The 22,222-nt window shown below is 32.3% G+C and overlaps 1 protein-coding gene across 5 annotated transcripts in view; it reads left to right on the forward strand.

Moving 5' to 3' along the window:
* LOC117168799 (zinc finger protein 2 homolog) overlaps window positions 1-22,222 on the forward strand; it is a 263,897-nt gene that overhangs the window by 207,994 nt on the left and 33,681 nt on the right. For 3 of the 5 annotated variants that reach the window (XM_033354617.1, XM_033354618.1, XM_033354619.1), the window contains one exon: window positions 13,613-13,759. In XM_033354617.1, coding sequence (XP_033210508.1) covers window positions 13,613-13,759 — 147 coding nt within the window. Of the gene's footprint in view, window positions 1-5,234; window positions 5,338-5,875; window positions 5,987-13,612; window positions 13,760-22,222 lie in introns of those variants that run through there. The other 2 variants (XM_033354621.1, XM_033354620.1) reach the window with 2 other exon arrangements.

Here is a 22,222-nt window from a genome sequence, read left to right on the forward strand (position 1 = left end):
CTTATTCACGAAATTTCTTTGATTGAAATTCATATCCTAATTGACAAGGGGTATAATATTTGGCTGCTTGTTACCACCTACAATTAGTTTTGCATCATGAACCTCGTAAAAAAATTAACAACTTAAAAAAAATCTGACCATAGATTTTTCGCAATATTACATAATGGCAAAAAGGCGGTAAGTCAAATATGTGCCAAGCTACATTTGGGGGAAGTTACATTTCCTGCAATCATATTGCTGATCATATTCGCAGCTTCTACCATTCGGTGAAATTTGAAGCCAAGGAAAAATTAGTGAGAGTACAGAAAGACACCCCTGTTATTTAGTCACAAAAATAATGTAGTTTAAAACCCTACCTCTGTCGAACGTCATGAAGGGGGGGGGGGGGGGGACCGATGTAAATTAGGCACAGAAATAATTTAAGTGAACCCTTTACTATTTGCTAATTTTGTGTGAACTTCACCTATTTTCTGATTGAGATGAGACGTGTCAACTTTGAAGTTGAAAACATAATAATTTAAATCTTAAATTAGCGCGAACTTATGTTAATAATGGGGATCCTCGTGGATTTAATGTGTCCCTGAAGAAGTAAACTACAATGTTCACGAAGCGCTTTCTTTTTATTGTAATATGATCATTATAATGTGACTAACATTAAACGTGAGAGGTGTAAATATTGAATACTCATATAATATGAAAAAGACGTTTTAATGTTTATATCCCTGGCTTTTATTTCTAATCATATTATAATTATTGTATTGTCGGTTCTGCAAGCACCCTTTTCAGAAGGATTTTTTATTCTTTTTAGTAGAATTTTTTACAAATGATTCATTCTCAAATGTTCGCACGAGGTTTCATTCTTAAACATTTCTTCACATATACCCATATAGTCGGGATTTTTTAAAATTATATAGAAGGGAACAGATGTAGATATTAGGACAGGGCAAACAAGTTCTACAGTGGGTGGGGTATCAGAGGTAAAGAGTTACTATTGTAACTTTTCCTATACTTTATGCTTTTTCCTCTTATATCTTCATAAGTTACTTCTTTATAAGACGAATGCCTTTATTTGTACAAATATGTCTGATCGCAAATAAAAGCTGATAAAAAGATTGGAAAAAGGAGAAAATTGAGAAGAAATTACAGGAAATGTCAGAGCCTAAGAGAGAATAAGGGTTTCTGAGGTAATTAAAATTACCTTCTTAAGGATATGTTAAACATGAGTCACGTGACCCAATTCCTAACTTACAGATATTTTTTTTCGTCACACCCCTGTCTACATGAAATGAGATGAGCACTGTGGAACTCTTATATACTCTGAGGTTTTTTTTTCCAAAAATAATTTCCTTTCTAATTAAAGAAGTTTGGTAAAAAATGTTCCTTGGTGCCTCATATTGACATATCCAATAGGGCTGTTTTGCAGTATTATATTAAATAATTTTTTAGTACATTAAAGATGGTAAAACACTTATTCAGATTGGTATCACGTCGGTGTCACGTGACTCAGAGGTTCTCATAATTATCAATGTAACGATTTGGGCCCGATGGAAACTAAAGAAATTTATGATTAAGATTCTAGGCCTCGGTCTGCTGTCAATACTGACCTCTTTTATTTGATAGCTTTATTCATTAAGGTTTATGTGAAAAAAAACTCTCTTGTTGTGATATTTGGATTAAGTGTCAGTAATATGTTGAAGGAAAACAGTAAGTACATTTATTAATACATTTTCAAATCGTACATATGTTAGAACGGTCCAAAAGAAGCGACTGTTTAAATGCACACGGGCGACTGGAAATTCGTATAGCCCAGGCAAAATCAGAATATACTTATTTTTGTTTTGTTGTTGAGTCATTTTTCAGTTCAATAAAATGTTATTAAAATTTTTTACAAAGTTATGTTAAAGTGATAAAACTGTAAGGCCACTCAAAGGATTCTCCTGTCTGGCTTCTGGCCACTAATTTGCTCTTCGTTCCTGTTATCACAGTGAAGCCTCTATCTACGGACACCTGTACAGAGCGAACACCTCTGTTTATGGGCACTTTACAGGATTCCCCGCTGCAAGGTATTGGAATTGCCATGTTAAGCTTCCTCTCCCTAACGGACACGTTCTATAACGGATACGGACACTTTTGTTGACCCCCCGAGATATGAATCTACCTCTAAGAGACAGACAGTTCCAGTAGAATCTGACTCATCAGCTTGGTGGTAGACATAGGGGAGGAGGTAATCGTAATTGTATCGTCACTTCATTTTATTTTTTTATTTATTTCCTCATTTATTTTATATACTAATTTATTAATTTTTAATAGATAATAAGAATATCGCATATACATAATATGTAAGTTCATGTAAATATATTACTGTTCAGCTACTCACTCTCTGGGTCGGAAACCTCTCTGGGGCGAATACCTCTCCGAAGCGGACAGAAAGTCGTTCACCGTGAGTATCCGTTATAGAGGTTTTGAAAGTATTACGATTTTCTAACTAGGAACCTACGCCCTAAACATTTATTACATCAGACATGAGGTCTTATTGTTTTGCGGCTATCGTTAGGGTCAGTTTGTATTTTGAGGCACCAAAAAAATTCGTCTCGGTGCGTCCACATTTATAAAATACAGTTAAAAGAAATAGGAAATAATTTGGGAAATGGTCAATAAATGTAAATAGATTGTATGTGGCAAGGCACAGAGTTGGGAGATCAAAAAAAAAATTATAATCTAATAATATAATTTAGAGCGTGTTAAACCGATGCTCTGCGATGCAATCGGACCATGGTCAATCCCCCCTCGAAATGAATCAGGTAAATAGAACGATTTTAATTGTTTGCCAAAATGTAAAACTACAATTTTCGATTCGATTAAAAAAATCGAATCTAACCTCAAAAATATTAAAGTACAATATAACAGACCAATTAAAAAATTGTTGTGGAATTGTTGTAATGAAATCACACATATACCTTTCTTGTAATTTTGCATACTTTAAAAACCAATATGTATGTCGGCAATATTGCAGATAAGAATATTCTTAGCGTGTGACATGTGATATAAAGGCCGTTACAGTGCAGCATTTTACAACAGGTATCAGAAAATGTCGAGCGTAAAGATTTTTGCTACCTTTTAGTAAAAACTGCTGTCATGTCAATAGGCTGACAGTACTGCTATAATCTAATTTTTATTATTTTACAATGCTGTTTTAACTCATATTAGAATATTCTTAACCACAGGAGATCGACAGACATTATCCGTTTGGCTGAATCCCAAGATCTCATTGCCTAGAGCAATGCGTATAAAAAGAGCCTAGAGCCTAGAACAAAGCACATAAAAATATGGAAAATGAGTTTATATCTTGAGAAGATTTCGAAAAGTTTGAAAAGAACTGTATATTTTTGAAGATTTTGTAAGTTAACTATTGTAAATTAATTTTTTAACTCAAAATTTAACTATACCATGTTTGGTTGAAAATCTATCTTCTTTATTCTATAAAAACTTCTGATAACCGAACTTGTTTACGTTATCTCGACTTTATCGACGTTGAAAGTTTCTTTTTTTCTCTGCTAGAAATCGTTAAAAATAGTCCCAAAATAATGACAGGTTTCGTGTATGCAGATACCTATTTGTTGATTTGTAACGAATGTGTGACTTTTATTGTTTACAGTCGGTTAAATAAGAGCGTGGTCACTGTTGTGGGAAAATGAAAAGACTCAATATGAAAATTCTTTCAAATATTGTTTTATTTGATCGAAAACTGATGCAAATACATTTATAGCAGGTCCAATCAACTTCAGTATCAACAATGGATTGACATCTTCGAGGCATACTTTGTACAGAACCGCGATTTGGGAAGTCATCGTCATGCGGCACTCATTTTGGGAAAATTCTTGGTTCGTATTAAAAAGAACAGTCAGCTGATTCTCTTTCATAAAGCATGAAGGACTATACTGACCTGTATATGAAAAAAATTACAGCATTCGCATTTACCGATCGCTAGTAATCGTGACCACGCTCTTTTTTAACCGACTGTATATTAATTTTTCAGAATGTTTAGACGATTTAGTCCAAAGTTGGTGTCAGTGCTTAACACAGGCAAATCAAAAATTCTTAAATGCATCAAACCAAATATTAACTGCAAAGTGCTACAATTGGAGAGGTAATATCCTATTTCATCACTTTATAAATAAACTTTATTTGAAATAATAAACATATTGATCTATTCAAACTTCTTTAATGCTTTTTATTGAATCTGTAAGATTCCCAACAGCATATCTCAATCTGTCTTGACGCAGTCAGCACCAACAAAAATGAAAATAATTTTGCAAATTTATTTTTTCTCGGATAATTTTATTTGAAATTATTACTTGAACTAAATATACAAACGCAATTCATTGTCTTATTTCATAAATTCCAAATTTTGAGAGCGAAATATCATTGCATCTGGACATGGTGAACACCAAAAAAAAATGTTCATAAACGAGGACTGGTTTGGTCACGTGATCACTGCAGAACATGCCCTTAAGTCCTTTCCTAATTAATTTTTTATACAAAATTTTTTGTTTTGAATGTTCTTATGTTATAGTACATAAATCGATATAATGTTATAATTTGTAAAAAGTATACTAAATTATATTTACTTTGTTTGTGTATATAGGTATATACTTAAATGTATCCTTGAATCAAAGAATAAAAATGGATCAAGTAGAACACAAGTACAAAAAATATTTTTTGTCCGACCCCTCTTGAGAACGTGCCATTGCATGCTTGTGAAGCAAGCGTAATGTGGTCGCTTCCAGTCCAGTGAGGTTTGCATATGCGCACTACACCGCCGTGCCGACATGAAACTTTACGCCCGTCATATGAATCTTTACGTCAGATACATTAAAATGTACGCCCGTTACAGAGACACTGCATCACGCAAGTAAGAATATGCAGAAAATTATATTTATCTTTGACAAAATTGCGTCTCTGGATCCCACAGTCTACTTTCCGCTAATTACGCTATTTCTTCATGTAACTTATAATTTAAAATGGTCAAGAATATCAAACATCCTTTATCTGCTTTACATGTTGGTTTTCAAGCAGGGTAGGACAAAAATTATCGCGTGTATCAAGGGCGTACGGCTATTTTGGCAAGCTTACACTCTTCAAAAAAACCTTCTTTATGCCTTCGATAGAGAATATACTATTGTGTCCACAAGTAAAACCCACAGTAAGAATTATCCGGAAAAATTATTTTTTAGATTGCGCAAAAACGAAAGTTTGCGAGAAAAATGGGCTTTGGCTGTTGGAAGAGCTAAAACCAAAGTTTCTAGGAACATTTTTTGCTGTGAAGATCACTTCAAGGTAAAGGAATTACAAATTTTATACTGAAATTGATTAGCATTTTAAACTTAAATTTTAATAATCTTGTCATAACTATGTTTCTGGTTTGACGTTTACAAGTTTCAAAGATTCTCATTTTCGATTTGTAGTTTTTTAATTAAAGGTTATTCCTAGGAGGTTTACTTACCAAAGCAGCAAAATGATTCGGGAAAATCGGTTTTAAGAATTTAAGCCTTTCAAATTATATTAATTGTTTTAAAAATTCGGTCATTGACGTTGTAGTGATAGTCAAAACTTTTACATAATAATTAATAATAATATAATTATGATTCTCCAAGCAGAAATGATAAAAATACAAAAAGAAATAAGTTTTTTGTGTTAACATAATAATATTAAACTAGCCTGTTTTCTGGAAATTGACTTAGAGACCGCCTTACCGCTTGTGAGAATAAATCTCGTGGTAATAACTTTCCATTTTAAAAAAGTACCAATAGAAATTTTAAATCATCAAAATTAGCATCGAGATCAATAATTTTTCCGTTGTTAAATTCTGTTTCAGGTTTGTGATGATATGAAAAACTGGCTGAAATATTCTATAACTCGAGATGTTAAAATGCTTAAATATATTAAATCCTATGTTGTTCCCCGTATATTTCCAGTCGATGATAAAATAATTTTTTCAAATGAAGCAAGCAGTTTAAAAAGAAAATCGGATAGTGATATAGTAATGCATAACAAAAGAAAATTGACGTGTCAAAATTCTTGAAGTATAGAATGTAGTTCAAAAAATCAATCACCAGTTGATTCTATGCTTAAACTTGTATCATTAAGTATTTGAACACGCACTTCTGTAGATACAGGCGAATTTAAAGTAAATTCTGTTGAAATTATAAATAAAGGGAACGAATGCAACTTGTAAAAAAAAAGTCCATCAAAGAAGTAAAGGTATTCAAATAGGAAAATAACTATTCTTTGAACTAATAAATATACCTGTTCACAACCAGGAGCAAGGAAAGGAAAATTGATGTATGAATTCGAATACTTCTCCTACAAAAGCAGTCAGGACAACTGTTTCTAACGAAAGCTCCTTCACTGTAAATTTATGCGATACTGAAAGTACGAAAAGTTCTATTCCCGAAATTTTAGATTGTATTTTTAAAAATGTACTTGAAGATAGACTGAAGACTATTATAACACTTATTGAAAGATAAAGAGATAGCTTACGTAAATATCTTGCTTGATCTGAATAAAGTTCAAGTCAATGACACATTTGAACGATTAGGACACGATTTTCCACTGCCAAAATCCAATGCGAGTAAAATATTTGTAAGTTGTGTCCCGAAAATGGTGTCTCATCTAAATCACTTAGAACTTCTGAATTTATACTAAGGTCGGATGGTTTAATTAATTCTATTTCTAAAATCTATGCTGATCGTATTAATGACAACACGATTGTTGGTGTTTCTGAATACTTAGATGCACTTCCGTTGAATGCAACAATTCGCCGAATTAGATAATTTAATTGTTTAACCGCACATGCTTGTATCCCCCGGAAAATGTTATCAATTACAGACTATGTTATGATAACAGCAGCAGCTATTGTAAATAATGAAGGGCCACTCACTGCTGAACATTGATGGAAAATTGCGAAAACGTTTCTATAGAATTTTTTAGAATTTTATAGAATTTTATAGTTTTACAATTTGAGCATTGTTTATTCTTTATATTATACTGTTGGCAGTAAGCGCATGTCATACAACGACTATATTTGGTAGTCATTACTCTAAACTGTCGTTGAATGTACCATAGAAACTCATTATTCTGCTCTTTCGTATTTTCTTAATCTTCTTTGCACAGTTTGTCTGTCGTTTTGGCCCAGAACCAAAATTCATCAACGTCATATTTTGTTGCGTTATCTCGCTTATAAATTAAGCAATACACTTTATCTGTTCGGTATTAATTTCTGCCAATAACGTTCGACCTCAGTTGGGAAGGGATCCTCACTCCTGCGATGTAGCCACATAAAGAATGCAACTGTATGCTTACCAGTGCCTCTAAACAACATTTAATTTGTATTTTTGTGAATACAAATTAGAATAATCGCCGAAAATAATATTTTCTAAAAATTATTCTCACAACTAAGGTAAACCGACCATTACTGAGACAATGTAAAAAGCATGTCCTGTACTGGGAAAATAATAAATATCTTTGAGTGTCATTTATATTCTAACATAAATCATAAAAGTAAAAATTTCCCAGCATTTATAAAGTTCTTATGAATTTATTACCACTATTCATGTTTTGTTTTGGCAAGGTATGCATTTGGTAAAAAATAATAAAAAATACTCCTCAAAATATGTGCATAAATCGCTGCAAAATTCGCCATTTTTTTTTGTACTTCAAAACTTTACGCATAACTTTTTAGCCTTGCAGTAATGGCATTTTCTACACTAATAGAAAAAGCAATGTTTTTGTATATTTTTAATGCGGTTAAAAATAAAAATCGTAACTTTTTAAGCGATTTTAGTCAATAAGTTATGAATATTTAAGTGTGCCGCATTTGGACAGATTTTTGACGAAATTGCCTAAACGAGGATGAGATGTCGCTGACTGCCTCAATTTCCGACACTTAAACGTCAGTTGCACAATGTGGTTTCCCTTACTGGGACGGCCACTTTCTCCGTATGTTTAATTTAAGGAAGCATTATTTTGTTATAGTGACATATTGTAAATATTATTTATGAGCTCCACGCTTGGCGTTGAATCAATTTATTAATTATAAAAAAGAAGTTAAAAGTATTTTATTGCAACCTGCAATTCTAACCTCATATTCTGCCAACTGCTTAGCTAAGTAATTAAATAGTTACTCCTAAATTTAATTTTTTAATACAAATTAGTAAGCGTACAATAAAATTAAACATTATGGATTAATAAAATATTATTAATAGTAATAAAATTAATATTATAAATTTACTTGAAAATTCAACAGATTGGTTGGATTTTTTTTTTCTTTCTTGACTGAAAAATCTTTTTGGATTAATATTTTAACTAATTTTATTTGAAAATTCTTCTTCTTGGTAGAAATTTTATTTTGCTTCCTTACAAGACGAACTATATAGATGAAAATTCTTTTTTTTAATGAATTCGACTAATTTTAATTTATAATTCAAACATTTTTTGATTGAAATATAAACCATTCCATTTTTTAATGAGAATTCATCTTTCTTGGTAAAAAGTAGTCTTTTTTATTTTAATATTCAACAGTTTGTTAGAAAATTGAAGTATTAGATTGAGAATTAACTTTTTTGTTGAAAATGTATATTTTCGGCTTCAAAATTTCTATACTATGTAGAAGATTCATTGAGATTTAAAATATAGATTACTAAATTTCTTCTAAAAATGGCCCATTTAGGTTATTGGGATATTAATTTATAATTATACGTATTTATTTACATATTATTCAAAAGATGAAAAAAAAAAGTTACGTTTTAAGCAAAATGACAACATTGAGATATGAATTTTATTAAAAAGTAAAGAAAAATAAATGTCGGTTTTGTACCGAAAATTACAATTCGCCATTTGAAAATTGTATTTATATAGGTTAGGTCTTCGCAACTGTCCCAGTAATGGTCGGTTTGCCTTAGAAGGATAAAATATTTTTCAATCCATTTTATCCCTCGAATTGATTAGTATACTACTGAGTGCCAAATCAGAAAAAATGTATTGATCAAATAAATTCGCATATAATGAAAAACTGTTTATTGAGAAAATTAAATCGTTCTACAAAAAAGAGATATCTAATTTTATCGGTTTCCATTTCATTGAATAATGTAATAAAATATCATAGTTTTATTCACTTTTCCTTTAAAGAAAATTTTAGTTTTACAGTAAAAAATAATACACTAAATTTTTTATTAAATTTTTTATTATTTATTTTGTGATAGAATTATTTGACTCAAAGGAGGATTTTAATAAATTTTAAAGTAATCTGTTTACTCGTACCATTAACACTTAGCTAAAAATTAGCGTTATTTTCTTGAAGTAAGACTTCTTATTCTGATCCCTCTAATAGTTTTATTGGAAAAGCCCCTGACCGGAAATCAGAAGTTTTGTGGTTCAATTCCCAATGGAGTGAAGATGGAGTAGGGTTTTTTTCCCCGGAAATAATTTTAATTTAATACATTCGTAAAATTTATCAAAATTGATTATTTTATATTTAGTGTCTTTTTGGATTTGGAATGGAAGCTTCTAATGTGTCCCCTAAGGGTTTACATTTTTCTTGCACCTTCTTCCCTGTTCCTTTATACACACCCCTCACACTTACTTGCTTGTGGGAGGGGGACCTACAGTTTAAGATGGGTTCCGAACCACCAACTGCAACAGCTTTAAGTACTTAGAAAAAACCTTTTTCTCTAGAGGTACTGGTCCCACGACTCTCCAGAGATGAACAACTCCCTTGCTAGGCTAGTGTTCACGGCATGGGCCTCCAAGACTCCTCCAGAATGCGAGGCGGGAATCGAACTATCGCTTCTTACCAATTTTTGAAAAATTGTTGGATTTTAATAAACCATTTCTTGTTTTTTTCAAAGAAAACATTCTTGACAAATATATTGATTTATTCAAATCGAGCAGTTTTTTAAACTTGATAAGAAACGGCAGTAGGAACAAATTCAAGCACAAAAATGATTTTTAAAATAATTGTTTTACTTAACTTTTTTAAACCGTTTCTCTCACATATAACGTTTTTTCTTCCACAGGTACCTAATTTTTTGAACATAAACTACCGCAAGTTCTTCATTTTCAAGTTAAGGCAATATCAACTTTATTTTCATTTGACCATTTTTTATTTACCTAAGAAAAAATTAATAAAACTTCAAATATTACGAAAATAAATTAATGTTCATATTTTTAATAACGAACAAAATCTACTCCTAAGTGAGATTAGTAGCCTTTCAATAATTTATTATCGAAAATGTTTTTAAAATATTCGTTTCCAGAATAACAGTAATAAATAATTTCTCTTGTCCAGCGAAGCTTCACAATCGTGACACAAAAGTTTAATATTTTCTCTTTGTTATCATCAATGTCTACATCGACATTGTATGCTTTGTTATACACCTTCTATTCCGGATAAATGCCAGCTTGAACTCTGCAAATGTTCGCTTCTCGTTTTAATTGAACAAAACCTACTACCGCATCTCCATAATTTTCCTTTCCAGCCCGACAAATATAACCAAACAAATTGTGCAAAGTATTTTTGTTTTTGAAAATAATAAGAAATGCTATATCACAGTCGCGAAACATAACCTATAAGGCTGTAAGTTGTCAAGTGAAATCTTTTGAAAATTTGTACATACATACATGGACAAAATATTTTTATATATCGAATACAAAAGTCACGTATTGAAAATTTTGATCAATTATAACAAAGTATAATTATACAATAATTGTTACAAATAACTTATCTATAAATACTCTTATTGGTTCACTTTAACTTCTCGTATTTCTACACTTTAGAAGTCACAATTACTTTTGCAATGCTCCAATACGATAAATATATCTATTTCCGGTAGATTTCCGCTGCTGGCGTTTCCGAAACCCTGCTTTGACATTTTTTTAAAGAATATTTTGTGACTATCATTTTCGACGTGGACATATCCAAACTTAAACCAAAAGATCGACTCAGAAAAAAAAATTGAGAATCATTGACTCATAAGCTGTGATTGGTGGAAAATCCGACCCGTTTGTCAGATAGGCCCTCTTAATCGATATTATGATAGAAAATTCATGTTTCAACATTAAATTAAAAATAGTAAACAATCTGTAAAAAATATTTTATGGGCGTTTTTAAAATTAGAACTGTATAAACTATAAGATTCATTCATCGAAAAAATTATATCTGACTTTAGAAACAACTCTATTTTTGAATTCAATATCTTATTTAATGTGGACATGAGTGTTATCTATGCGTCTTAATTTATTTAGTAAATAACGCATTAATTTACAATGAATTAATAAATGTATTAACTGAAGGCTGTAACTTATAAAAAGAATATAGATTAGAAAAATTATTTAATTAAATGATTATGATTCAATATTCGTCAGGTACGTCAACCAAATTTGGCCAATTAGACTATTCTTTATATAAGTTAAAGTTGATTTTTATCATAATCAAAGAAATTTTTTATTAATATTAAACAACAAAATGTGAAATTAGACGTTAAGTTTCATTATCTAGCAGCAATACGAGGTGTGTTCAAAAAATAAGGTGACTTTATGATTTTCTCAAAAAATATTTATTTATTCCTCAATATTTATGTTGTCCCCTTCAAAGTAATCCCCCTCAGATATAATACACTTGTGCCAACGCTTTTTCCAATCATTGAAGCACTTTGGATAATCATTTTGTGGTGTAGCCTTGAGTTCTTTCAGCGATGCAGTTTTTATCTCCTCAATCGTTGAAAATCGATGTTCTTTAATGGGTCTCTTCAGTTTTGGGAAAAGAAAAAAGTCACGGGGGGCCAAATCCGGTGAATATAGAGGCTGAGGCATGACTGTAGTGCTGTTTTTGGCCAGAAAATCGTTCACAAGCAACGATGATTGAGCAGGTGCATTATCGTGATGCAAAAGCCACCAATTGTTTTTCCAAAGTTCCGGACGTTTTTTGCGTATCGCCTCTCGCAAACGGCGCATAACTTGAAGGTAATTCTCCTTATTGACCGTACGACCTTGTGGCAAGAATTCCTGATGCACTACGCCACGGTAATCAAAGAAAACAGTGAGCAAAACCTTCACATTTGACCGAACTTGACGTGCTTTTTTCGGTCTTGGAGACTCAGGATGCTTCCTTCTTGGAACAGCTTGTACCACTTATACACATTTTTCTTACTCAGAGTAGACCCACCGTATGCAACTGTCAACATTTCAAGAGTTTTAGAGCACTGGATTCCATTTTTCACACAAAATTTAATGCAAACTCTTTGCTCCATTTTTTTCGAACACACCAAAACCAAACACACCAAAACCAACACAACAAAACAAAAAATTTTAAACTTGAATGTACATAGCCCGCGAAAATTAAAAAGTCACCTTACTTTTTGAACACACCTTGTAAATGCACACTATTTGGCGTGGGCGAGACTTTCAGTGCATTTGAAACAATGGACAGTGGCCGATTTCCCGAAAAACCTGGCCAAAAGTCGAACAAAACAATTTTTCGTTCTGTTCAAGCTACCAAAGTGACTCTCTTGGACGCCTCATCTATCACGCTACTTAAACCTGGATTTGTACTACGTCGTTTTGAAAGTGATAATAGTTTTTCTAGTAACTGTTTTCAGATCGCATTCAGTAACGGGTGTTTCTGAAGGTATAGATAGTATATTATATGTTGTTTTTTCACCTACTGACGTGTCGCTGTGTAAAAACTTTTTTTAAACACAGTCATGCACCTCAAGTTTTTTCATGTTGTCATTTTATAAAAATCCATAAAAATAGTTAGAAGTTCCGCATAGTTTCACGATAAGGCTATTTTATTATGTTAAAGAAAGTATTTTCTTTCATTTGACGATAAAAGCAGCTCCGACACTTTGCGATATTTCATGAAACATCATTTTATATCTTGCGGACTGAAGTTGGCCGGTGCGCTAGCTAGCCGCACTCACTGCAGCGAATGTGATTTCCCATGTTTTTCTCTAATGATACTTGTATACTTGTACGTAAATTTTGTTTTTGTTTACGATTTAGGAGAAGTAAAATCTCTTTGAAACTGAAATCTCGTATTCGTTTTGAAAATATGTCTCTCCTTGTTGCAAAAACATTTTGGACAGGAACAATAAATTTGCTAGTAAGCTGTCTACTCTTTTTCTCGTTTCAGAATTAGACTCAGTAAATGTCCAAACATTTTTATGTTGTCGGTATGAATCAGAAAAAAAGTCCGATTCGTCATTAGTATCCTCAAAAACTGAATCATACGAAATTTTATTGAAATTAAAATGTTTTAAGTAGTGCACGTCCACCATTTTGAATCCGCTATTTTTAATTTTAGAAACAAATATCAAGGAATTTCAAAAAATTTCTTAGGATTTTATAGGATATCCTAGATTTTTGAAGCTTTAAAGGGATTTCAAATAATAATACCAGATTTAAAGTGATTTTGGGGTCTTCAAGGGAGTTCACGCAATTTGAATTAGGCATAAACCACTTTTCAAGAATGTTAAACCCCCCGTTCGGTCCCAACTGAATTCCAAAATTTAAGATGTTTCCTTGTAATAGTATATTTTAAAAATTTTTTATCCAGATGCAAGAAACAGAATTATACGTAGCTGGGCTGAAGAATCACGTTATTATACATCAGGATGGCAATCAGGTATACCACGAAGGAAATATTTTGAGCATTCCCACCGATGCTAGTGAACAAGTTCAGCATCTAGTTGTAGAGGGGCAGGTAAGAGCAGAAGTTTACTATATTCAACGTAAGTTCCTGTTATAATTGCTTAGTTTAAGATGGAATAACAGTGGCCATTACTGGGCAGAAAACCCTAGGAGTGACAGTGAATTTATTTCCTGAACTGGAATTTTAAAAATTCTTACTCTCCGTATAAAAAATTATTATCCAATTACTTTAAACGTAACTGGCTATCATATGGAATAGTGTGAACTTGGAGAAATTCTTTTTGAAATGATGTAAAATGGCTTTTTTATTTGTTTCTTTGGGAACGATCATAATTTAAAAATGTACCATTTTAAATGTTTACTTTAGGCTTGCTAGCGAGTTAACTTAAATTTGTGCAGCATTTAAATTTCAGTACTTTTAGTTTAAAAATGTACAGAATTAGATAGTTTTAACTCTCTTGTTTCTGAAACTTAACAATCATTATTTCAAAACTCATAGATTTAACAAATTTATTTTTGATTGGAAACGTGAATAGTTACATAATTTAATACATGCCAAATTCAATAATTTCAAAATAAAATATTAAAACTTGACAAAGAGTGGTACTCAGCCTGGCACGTCTGACGGGTTGTTAAAAAATAACAATGCGATCCGTTTCTAAACGAACGTTATATTTAAGGCGTCTTGGACGTTTATCAAAAAAATCACTGGCGGCTCTGAATCTTGTAGATTATCTAGATAATATATGCCAAATTCATTTGAAAAAAAGAAATACTATGGTTGACGAAATCATTGCTACCGAAAAACTGTTAGTTTAATACGCAGTCTTACGGAACTCCAGAGCAAAATCGACTAAACTCTGGGACAAAATCACGAATCCCCATAAATCAAATATGGCATCGATGACATGGTATCCAATTCATACGCGCTGAACGGAAAGTATTATAAATGAATGAATAAGAGTGATTGTGCTCTGAAAGAATTTGAAAGTTCAATTTTTTTAATGCATTCTTTCATACTTTTAATAATTTTTTCATTAGTTGTAACTCGCGGTTTATTATTTACATTTTCTCCTTAATGGATGGTTTAACCACCTAAGCCGCCTGTTTTAAAAGCCTCTTGTATTACTGGCTTAATGGTACCGACATTATAAATTTGTTCTTTCATGGCTTTTGATATATTTAAATCTGATAAAGATTTTTTTTTTTTGGTTTGATGTAGCCAATCCTTAGAATTGAACATGAATTCAATACTTTTAGTAATTTCTATTAAAACAGTCTTATCATTACATATATTTTTCAACTATTTTTTTTTTTAAGCAATACGTCGTCCAATGCATTATGAGCATACATTAAATCAGTCTTATATAAATAGTCATTTGCTAAGTCACTTTACTTGAAGGAATTTTTTTTTCTTTAGTCAATATACATTTAAATAAACGTAAAGAATCACAAACTCCTTTGATGAATAATATTAATTCCTTCATAAGATTTAGTGACTTAGCTAAATCAAGTATTCTTGTTACATCAAATGTATTGCCATTGTGAGCTATCAGTGTGCATACTTTGTTTTGAAGTTTCAAGAAATAAAAAAAGATCATTAAACCTTCTCTAGGTGAAACAGTTATCACAGATACTCCATTCACATACATTTCGTTGTGACGAATTTAAATTCCAGTCACTTCAGAAGCTTTTTCATACATTGATTTTTTCGGAATTATGTAAATATCGAAAAATCTCTCCACAGGCTGCCGCAATCTACGAAAATAATAACAATACTTGATGTTTGTATAAAAAGAGGAATACATCGTTACGGAACATAAAAATAAGTGACCTGAACAGAGACAAAATGTCGATCAAATGTGAAGTATTCAAATTTCCACAGCCAGACTGATACGAAAGTCTGTTACACAATTTTTCGATGGTCTTTCTTTTGTAAAAAAGACGTTTTCTATATAAAATCGTTTTCCTTTTTTCAATCTCACGCAATCGACAATCTTGCTTTATTTTACGAAACTTTGTTGTATAACTTCTAGTACATAAATTCAGTTCTTTATTCAAATCAACATTGAAAGTATGTCTGAGATTTTTTTACACGCAGCAATAGATAGTCGATACAAATGAGACTCTGAACCACCATAAAAAACTGATTTCGGATGCTTTCATATAACTGCGTTATTAAAGTAATCGTTCGCTTGACTAGACGCACAGTGAGCAATCTGTGGTGCGCTTTTTATGAATGACTGTATTATTTTTTCTAATCGTTCTCGTAGGCTCAAATCTGTCAAACACTTTCCATCCTTGAATGATTCATATTGATGTGTACCATCATCTTCTACTGTAAAGAATGGACCACAATTTTGATGTTCTCCAAAAGCACGAGGCATAATATTTTCTGGTGAATACTTTGGAAAAATATTCTCTCAGAGTAGTATTCAGTTTTAAGTCATATAACTTAGAATTGAACGTTTTTGAAACGTGATTGAAGTCTCACCATTTTTTTTATCGTATAAGGCAGGGTCTCCAAAGGTAGATACTGTATCTACTAGTCATCCTAAACCAGTGTTCGGCAAACTTTTTGCTCAGTTTTCAGGTATGTTCAGGCCCGGCCCGACTTAATTTTTTCTACTAGTTTTCGGTCTATTCATGGTCATCATTGTGAGTAAGCTTACTCCAGCAGGGGTCTTTTGACTACAGGCATATCAGAGTAAGGAAGTTTAAAAACTTTTAATTTTTCACCTAGCGATGTGAAAATAGCATAATCAGCATCTACGAATTTTTTCGATTCCATTGATATATTACTTGCATAAAAAAGTTAAATATTTAACGGAGTTTAATATCAAGAAACGTCAGCCTAATATTCAAATTAATACTAAATGCTTCTCAAATTTTTAACCTTTATAGACAACTTACATGTCTTTGGAATCGGAAAAATACGTAGATTCCAAATATATGACTTTCAAATGACTGATTGCAAAATTAAGAATTTTTTATCTCAAATTTTTTCCCATTTTCCAACAAAAGAAAAATTCTTCTTCCACTTCATCATCAGACGTTTTTAGGACTTCTTCCAAAAAACTCCATATTTCACAACGACACTGCATTTTTTAGGTTAAAGGACGATTAAATCGCCCTAACCGAACAATCTTGAGCGGTTAGATTTAACGGTGGTTAATGCGTGTTAACCGGCTGTTAAAAAGTGGTGGAATGCGTAAGTAGCTTTAACCGAGGATTACATTTTTAAACAAGGTTGGTCGAACCGGCCCTTATGCTTTAAAGTTAGCGATAAAGGATTACAAATAGATGATACAAAAATTCAACCAATACTAGAATTCCCTAAATCTAAAAATATTAAACAATTACAGCGCATAATAAGGATGGCAAGTTGGTATAGAAAATTTACTCCACACTTTGCCGAATCCATAAAACCGATGAACAGATTACTTAAAAAAAGATAAACGCAGAAACTCGGTACTCGGCGTCAGAAAAATAGTACCTAGCCGTGGTTTGGGCCATTAGGAAATTCAGGCCATACTTACAAGGTTATAGTTTTAAAGTAATGGCGGACTACTTTGCATTAAAGTGGCTTCATAACCTAAAAAATCCCACTGGCCGTTTAGCCAGAGCGGCATTAGAGTTACTAGAATATGGCTACGAAGTCATATATCGCAAAAATAGTTCAAATTTCGTCCCTGATGCTCTGCCGAGATCAGCAGAATCAGCAAAAAATATAGTATTTGCGTTAGCTTGTAGCGTAGAAAAACCGAAAGCATGTGTAGACGAAAAAACAGATAACTGGTACTCTAGCAAAACCAGGCAAGTTAGAAAAAGACCCGAAGAACATAAAAAAATGGCCAATCAGAGATTCACAACTCTATTTTGACCGAACTGAACCACTCAAATCTACTCTATTACCAAACTCAAACCCTTGGAAATTAGTCGTATCCCAATGCTTGAAACGTCAAGTTTTAAGGGAAATCCACGACGAAACCCAGACAGGACATTTAGTCTCAGAGAAAACTTATGCGAAAATTTCCGAACTTTACTTATTTTTCGTAAAAAATTGCCAGACTTGTCAAAGAGTAAAACCAAGTAACCAAATTAAGATAGGACGCATGGAGAAAAGGCTAATCGAAGAACCATTGACCATGGTAGCAGCTGATATCATAGGTTCGCTACCAGGTTTCTAAAATGAGAAAAAAATCAATACATTTTAGTGTTTGTAGACCTTTGTACAAAATGGGTTGAAATAATCCCGATAAGAAAAGCTAAAGGGACATCAATCTAGTGAGAATTCCATAAACGTATCATTTCGCGCGGGGGAACACCTAGGATTCTCTACACTGACAATGGCACGGAATTTGTCAACAAAACTTTAAGAGAACTAACAATAAATTCGGTATTAGGCATACTAAAACATCTAAATATTACCCCCAAGCGAACCCAACCGAGCGTTACAATAGGACAATTAAACAAATTATTAAAACCTACCTCGATCGCGATCATTCCACCTGGGACGAACATATATATGATTTGCAGTTTGCAATAAACACTACCAAAAATTCGTCGACCAAATTTCACCCCAGCTTTTTTAAACTTAGGTCGCGAATTAGAAACACTACAGTCCCTAAAAAAAAATTTCGAAAACGAAAGCGAAATAGAGTTTCAAAGCGTAGACAAATGGGCAGGCAGACTTAGAAGGCTACAAATTATAAAAAAAGAAGTCCAGAAAAATTCGGACGTAGCAAATAAAATACAAGCGAATAGTTACAAATTAAAAAAATGACCGATAGAATATAAAATAGGTGATAGGGTACTAAAAGTAGTAACAAAACTATCAAATATGATAGACAAAAAAGCAGGTAAGCATTACGACAAGTACGGAGGACCTTTCATTATCAAAAAAAAAATTTGCCCAACTATATACGAATTAAAAAACCTTGAAGGAAAAAGTAAAGGTGAATGGAACGTAGATGATTTTAAATTAGAAAACGCTAGTACAGGTCCCGGCAAATAGAAGCATTAAATACTAATGAACTTATGTTAAGATAGTTATACTCAAAATATGGCAAAATGGCAAGGGATCAATAGCATTAATAACAACAGCTGACTCAAAACTCAAAAACTTACTCAATAAAACCTAAATAATGTGACTCAGATCTTCAGAAAAAAATTATACAGAACGGAACTTTACCTTTCAGAAAAAAGAAAATACTAAAGTACTAACAGCAAAACACGGAACTTAAAATCTTATCATAGGAAACAAAATACTCTGACTATTCGTTAATAAACTAAATTACGCAGATTAAATTGAATTGGAGATTTTATAAGTTAATGAAAGAACAGTAACTCAACAAACAAAAAAACAGACTTAAAGGACAATCGACTCCAAAACAAGAAATTTACACGACAATCGACTAAACAAACAAGTGTTTCGTTTCTCTTTGTTTATATTTGTTTCAGAAAGAATATAATCATTAAGGAGGATTAGATGCGGAAAAACATTAAGAGAACAGGAGCTTCCAGCACAAAACTAGGGACAATTGTTTTAAAAAACTACGATAATAATTTCCCGAAAAATTAATAGTTAAATTAGTCCATATACAATATAATCATTTTTTCCCAACGAAAAATGATTTAAACTGAGCAACGTTTTACAACTCAAGACTCAAATAGACAGATTTACTCATAAGAAACCCGAAAGATAAATAATGACGAGATTTAAAAATATTAAGGAAAAAACCTAAGAGGAGGATAGAAGAATTACCAAATTTTGTATAAATCCTTTTTCTTTTCGAGACTATCAGAACTGGAAAGCGACATTAAGGAAATTTCAGGCATATGCCCAAACCCCCGCGGAGGAGGAGAGTGTAACAGAATTGTTACTATAAAATATAACTTGCTACAAACCTGCACGAAAGGGTTGATGGGCTCCGTCCGAGATAGGCCGGAACCCCCTCAAGGGTCCCGAAGTTGTGGGCGACGGACCGTCCCGTCGTCAGTCTCTGATCGTTTGGTTGTTCACCGTTTTCCAACAACGTTACACTCTTACGAGAGATAACCCAATCGCCAGTGTCTTGCCACGACCTGGCTTTCTTCAACGAAGCATGTAAGTGGCAATAAAGATCATTATTTTAATCGGTTTGTTTTATTGTGTCTTCAACTTACTCTCTGCATTCCACTTCCCTATTTTCCTCCTCAGCATCACCTCCGTAATAATCTTAACTATATAATTGTTATAATTAAATACTAAATTATATCACAATAATATGATTTCAATATGAAAAGTATAAAAAATTGTTAAATGGACTTAAATAATTGATTAAATAATTATATCTAACAGATATACAAAAAAATAAATAAATGACCATTTTTACAATCTGTTCAATGTAATAAAAATTTAAACTTCTACCGTTTAAACAGCTTTCACTTTTAAACATTCAATGTAGTTTAAAGTAGTATCGAATTGAAAAATATTTTCGTTTCAAAGCGCTAATGCAATTTCAATTCCTTTGAATTTTAATTAATAAATTTTTAAAGTTTTTTTATGTTCGAAATTTTATTTACGGACTATCAATTTGAAAAAAAACTCTTTAATTTTAAACGCTTCGAATTTATTTTTGACTGCTTTTTTTATTATTACTAGTATTTTTTAAATTATTTAGTATTATTAAGTTATACCAGAAAAAGGGTTCTTCGAACCATTTGATCTCGGATTTTTTTTCGAGGGGTCATAAATTTCCTCAGTTTCTTGACAAAAAAATGGTAGATCTTGAAAAAGGCCGAGCGATCCTGGGTCACACTGCACCTGTGGATTGTGGAGACCCCTGGTATAAGGTCATAGCCTACTCAAAGCTGCGATCGAAGATGAGTCGTCATCACCTATCAATGTTTTAATTTTACATTTTGCTCTCACTAAATCATCGTTTCTCAATACTAGTTACACTCCCATATCTGCCTCCATAGAGTTCACATATTTGCAATAAACCACTGCATTTCACCGTCAACCTGTTATATATGCGTGTGTGTGTTTATTTTTTCTATGAGTCTTGCAATAACTCTCTTTTACGAACAATTTTATTTGGTGTATATTGGTATACATTTGGTATAAATGGTGAACAATTTTTTTTGTTATTGATCAAAGAAAAAAAGTTAGATTTTCCTTCTTAATTTATACAGTATGTGCAATACCTATTCTACATCTATGCTTAGGAGAAGTATTCGTGTTCCAATATTTTCAAATTGCAAACTATCCTCAATCTCGGAACAGCTGTTTCTTCCTTGTTGTCCAGCTGTGGTTGTCACCAGTCTCGTTATGTTATCGATCTGCTTCTGCTTCATGAAGCAGAAGCTCTTAGTATTCATTTTGGAGGTTACCCAACCTGTATGTCGCGATCTTAAATATAGGGGCGCAAATAGACTCTCAGCCAAAAGGGTATTCTGAAAGGGAGAACAAAAAGGGATAAGCATAGGGGTAAGCAAAACTCTAGTGGGTGGTCATTTTCCACATGGATATTCAGATAGCTGGAAGAAAACTCTAAGGAGTGGTCATATTGCATAGGAGTAGTCGTAATCGAAAATCCTAAAGGGATAATCGAAAAGGGTGAACAAAGTTGAGGTAACCAAATGGTTGGAACAAACTCTCAGGGGTGATCGTGCTGAATAGGAGTAGTCGCAATAAAAATTCAAAAGGGTAAACAAAATGGAGTAACCAAATGGTTGGAAAAAAACTTTATGGAGTGGTCATACTGAATGGAGTTAGTCGTAATCAAAATTCAGAAGGGATAATCCAAAAAAGTAAACAGAATACGGTAACCAAGTGGATGGACATAAATTCTAGGGAGTAGTCATACCGAGTGGGAATTAGTCGTAATCAAAATTCAAAAGGGGTTATCTAAAAAAGGTAAGCAAAATTGGATAACCAAGTGGATGAACAAAAATTCTAGTGGGTGCTCATACTGAACGGGTTTAGTCGTGATCATTAATTTAAGAGGGGTATTCACAACTTCAGAAAGAGGTAATCATAAGTTCAGAAAAGGGTCATTATAACTTAAGAGAAAGGGTAATAATATTCTATCACAAAGTAGTGTTCTCAATTTCAGAAAGGGATAATCATAATTTCAAAGAGGGGTAGTCATATCTCAACAAGAAGGGAAGCCATAATTAACCAGAAAGAGATAGTCAATTAACAAAAAGGGGTCGTCATAATTTAACAGAAGTGGGTAGACAAAATTCACCAGAAAGGGCTAGTCATAGTTTAACAAAACAGGGAAACTATATTTTACTGAGGAAGGTTAATCAAAATTTAGGAAATGGTCACAAAATATTCTATTAAAGGGTAACCTCAAAATATGCAAGTGGATCAGAGCATTTTACGACAGGCAAAATCAAAATAACATCATAACGATCATCAATCAATAATACAACACTGCTAATCACATAAATGGTCAATAATATAGATAATCAAAACACATTACTAATCAAGGAAAACATAGTTTGGCATCAAAATAAGTAA

The sequence above is a fragment of the Belonocnema kinseyi genome, chromosome 3 (genome assembly GCF_010883055.1).
Source record: "Belonocnema kinseyi isolate 2016_QV_RU_SX_M_011 chromosome 3, B_treatae_v1, whole genome shotgun sequence".
Taxonomy (NCBI): domain Eukaryota; kingdom Metazoa; phylum Arthropoda; class Insecta; order Hymenoptera; family Cynipidae; genus Belonocnema; species Belonocnema kinseyi.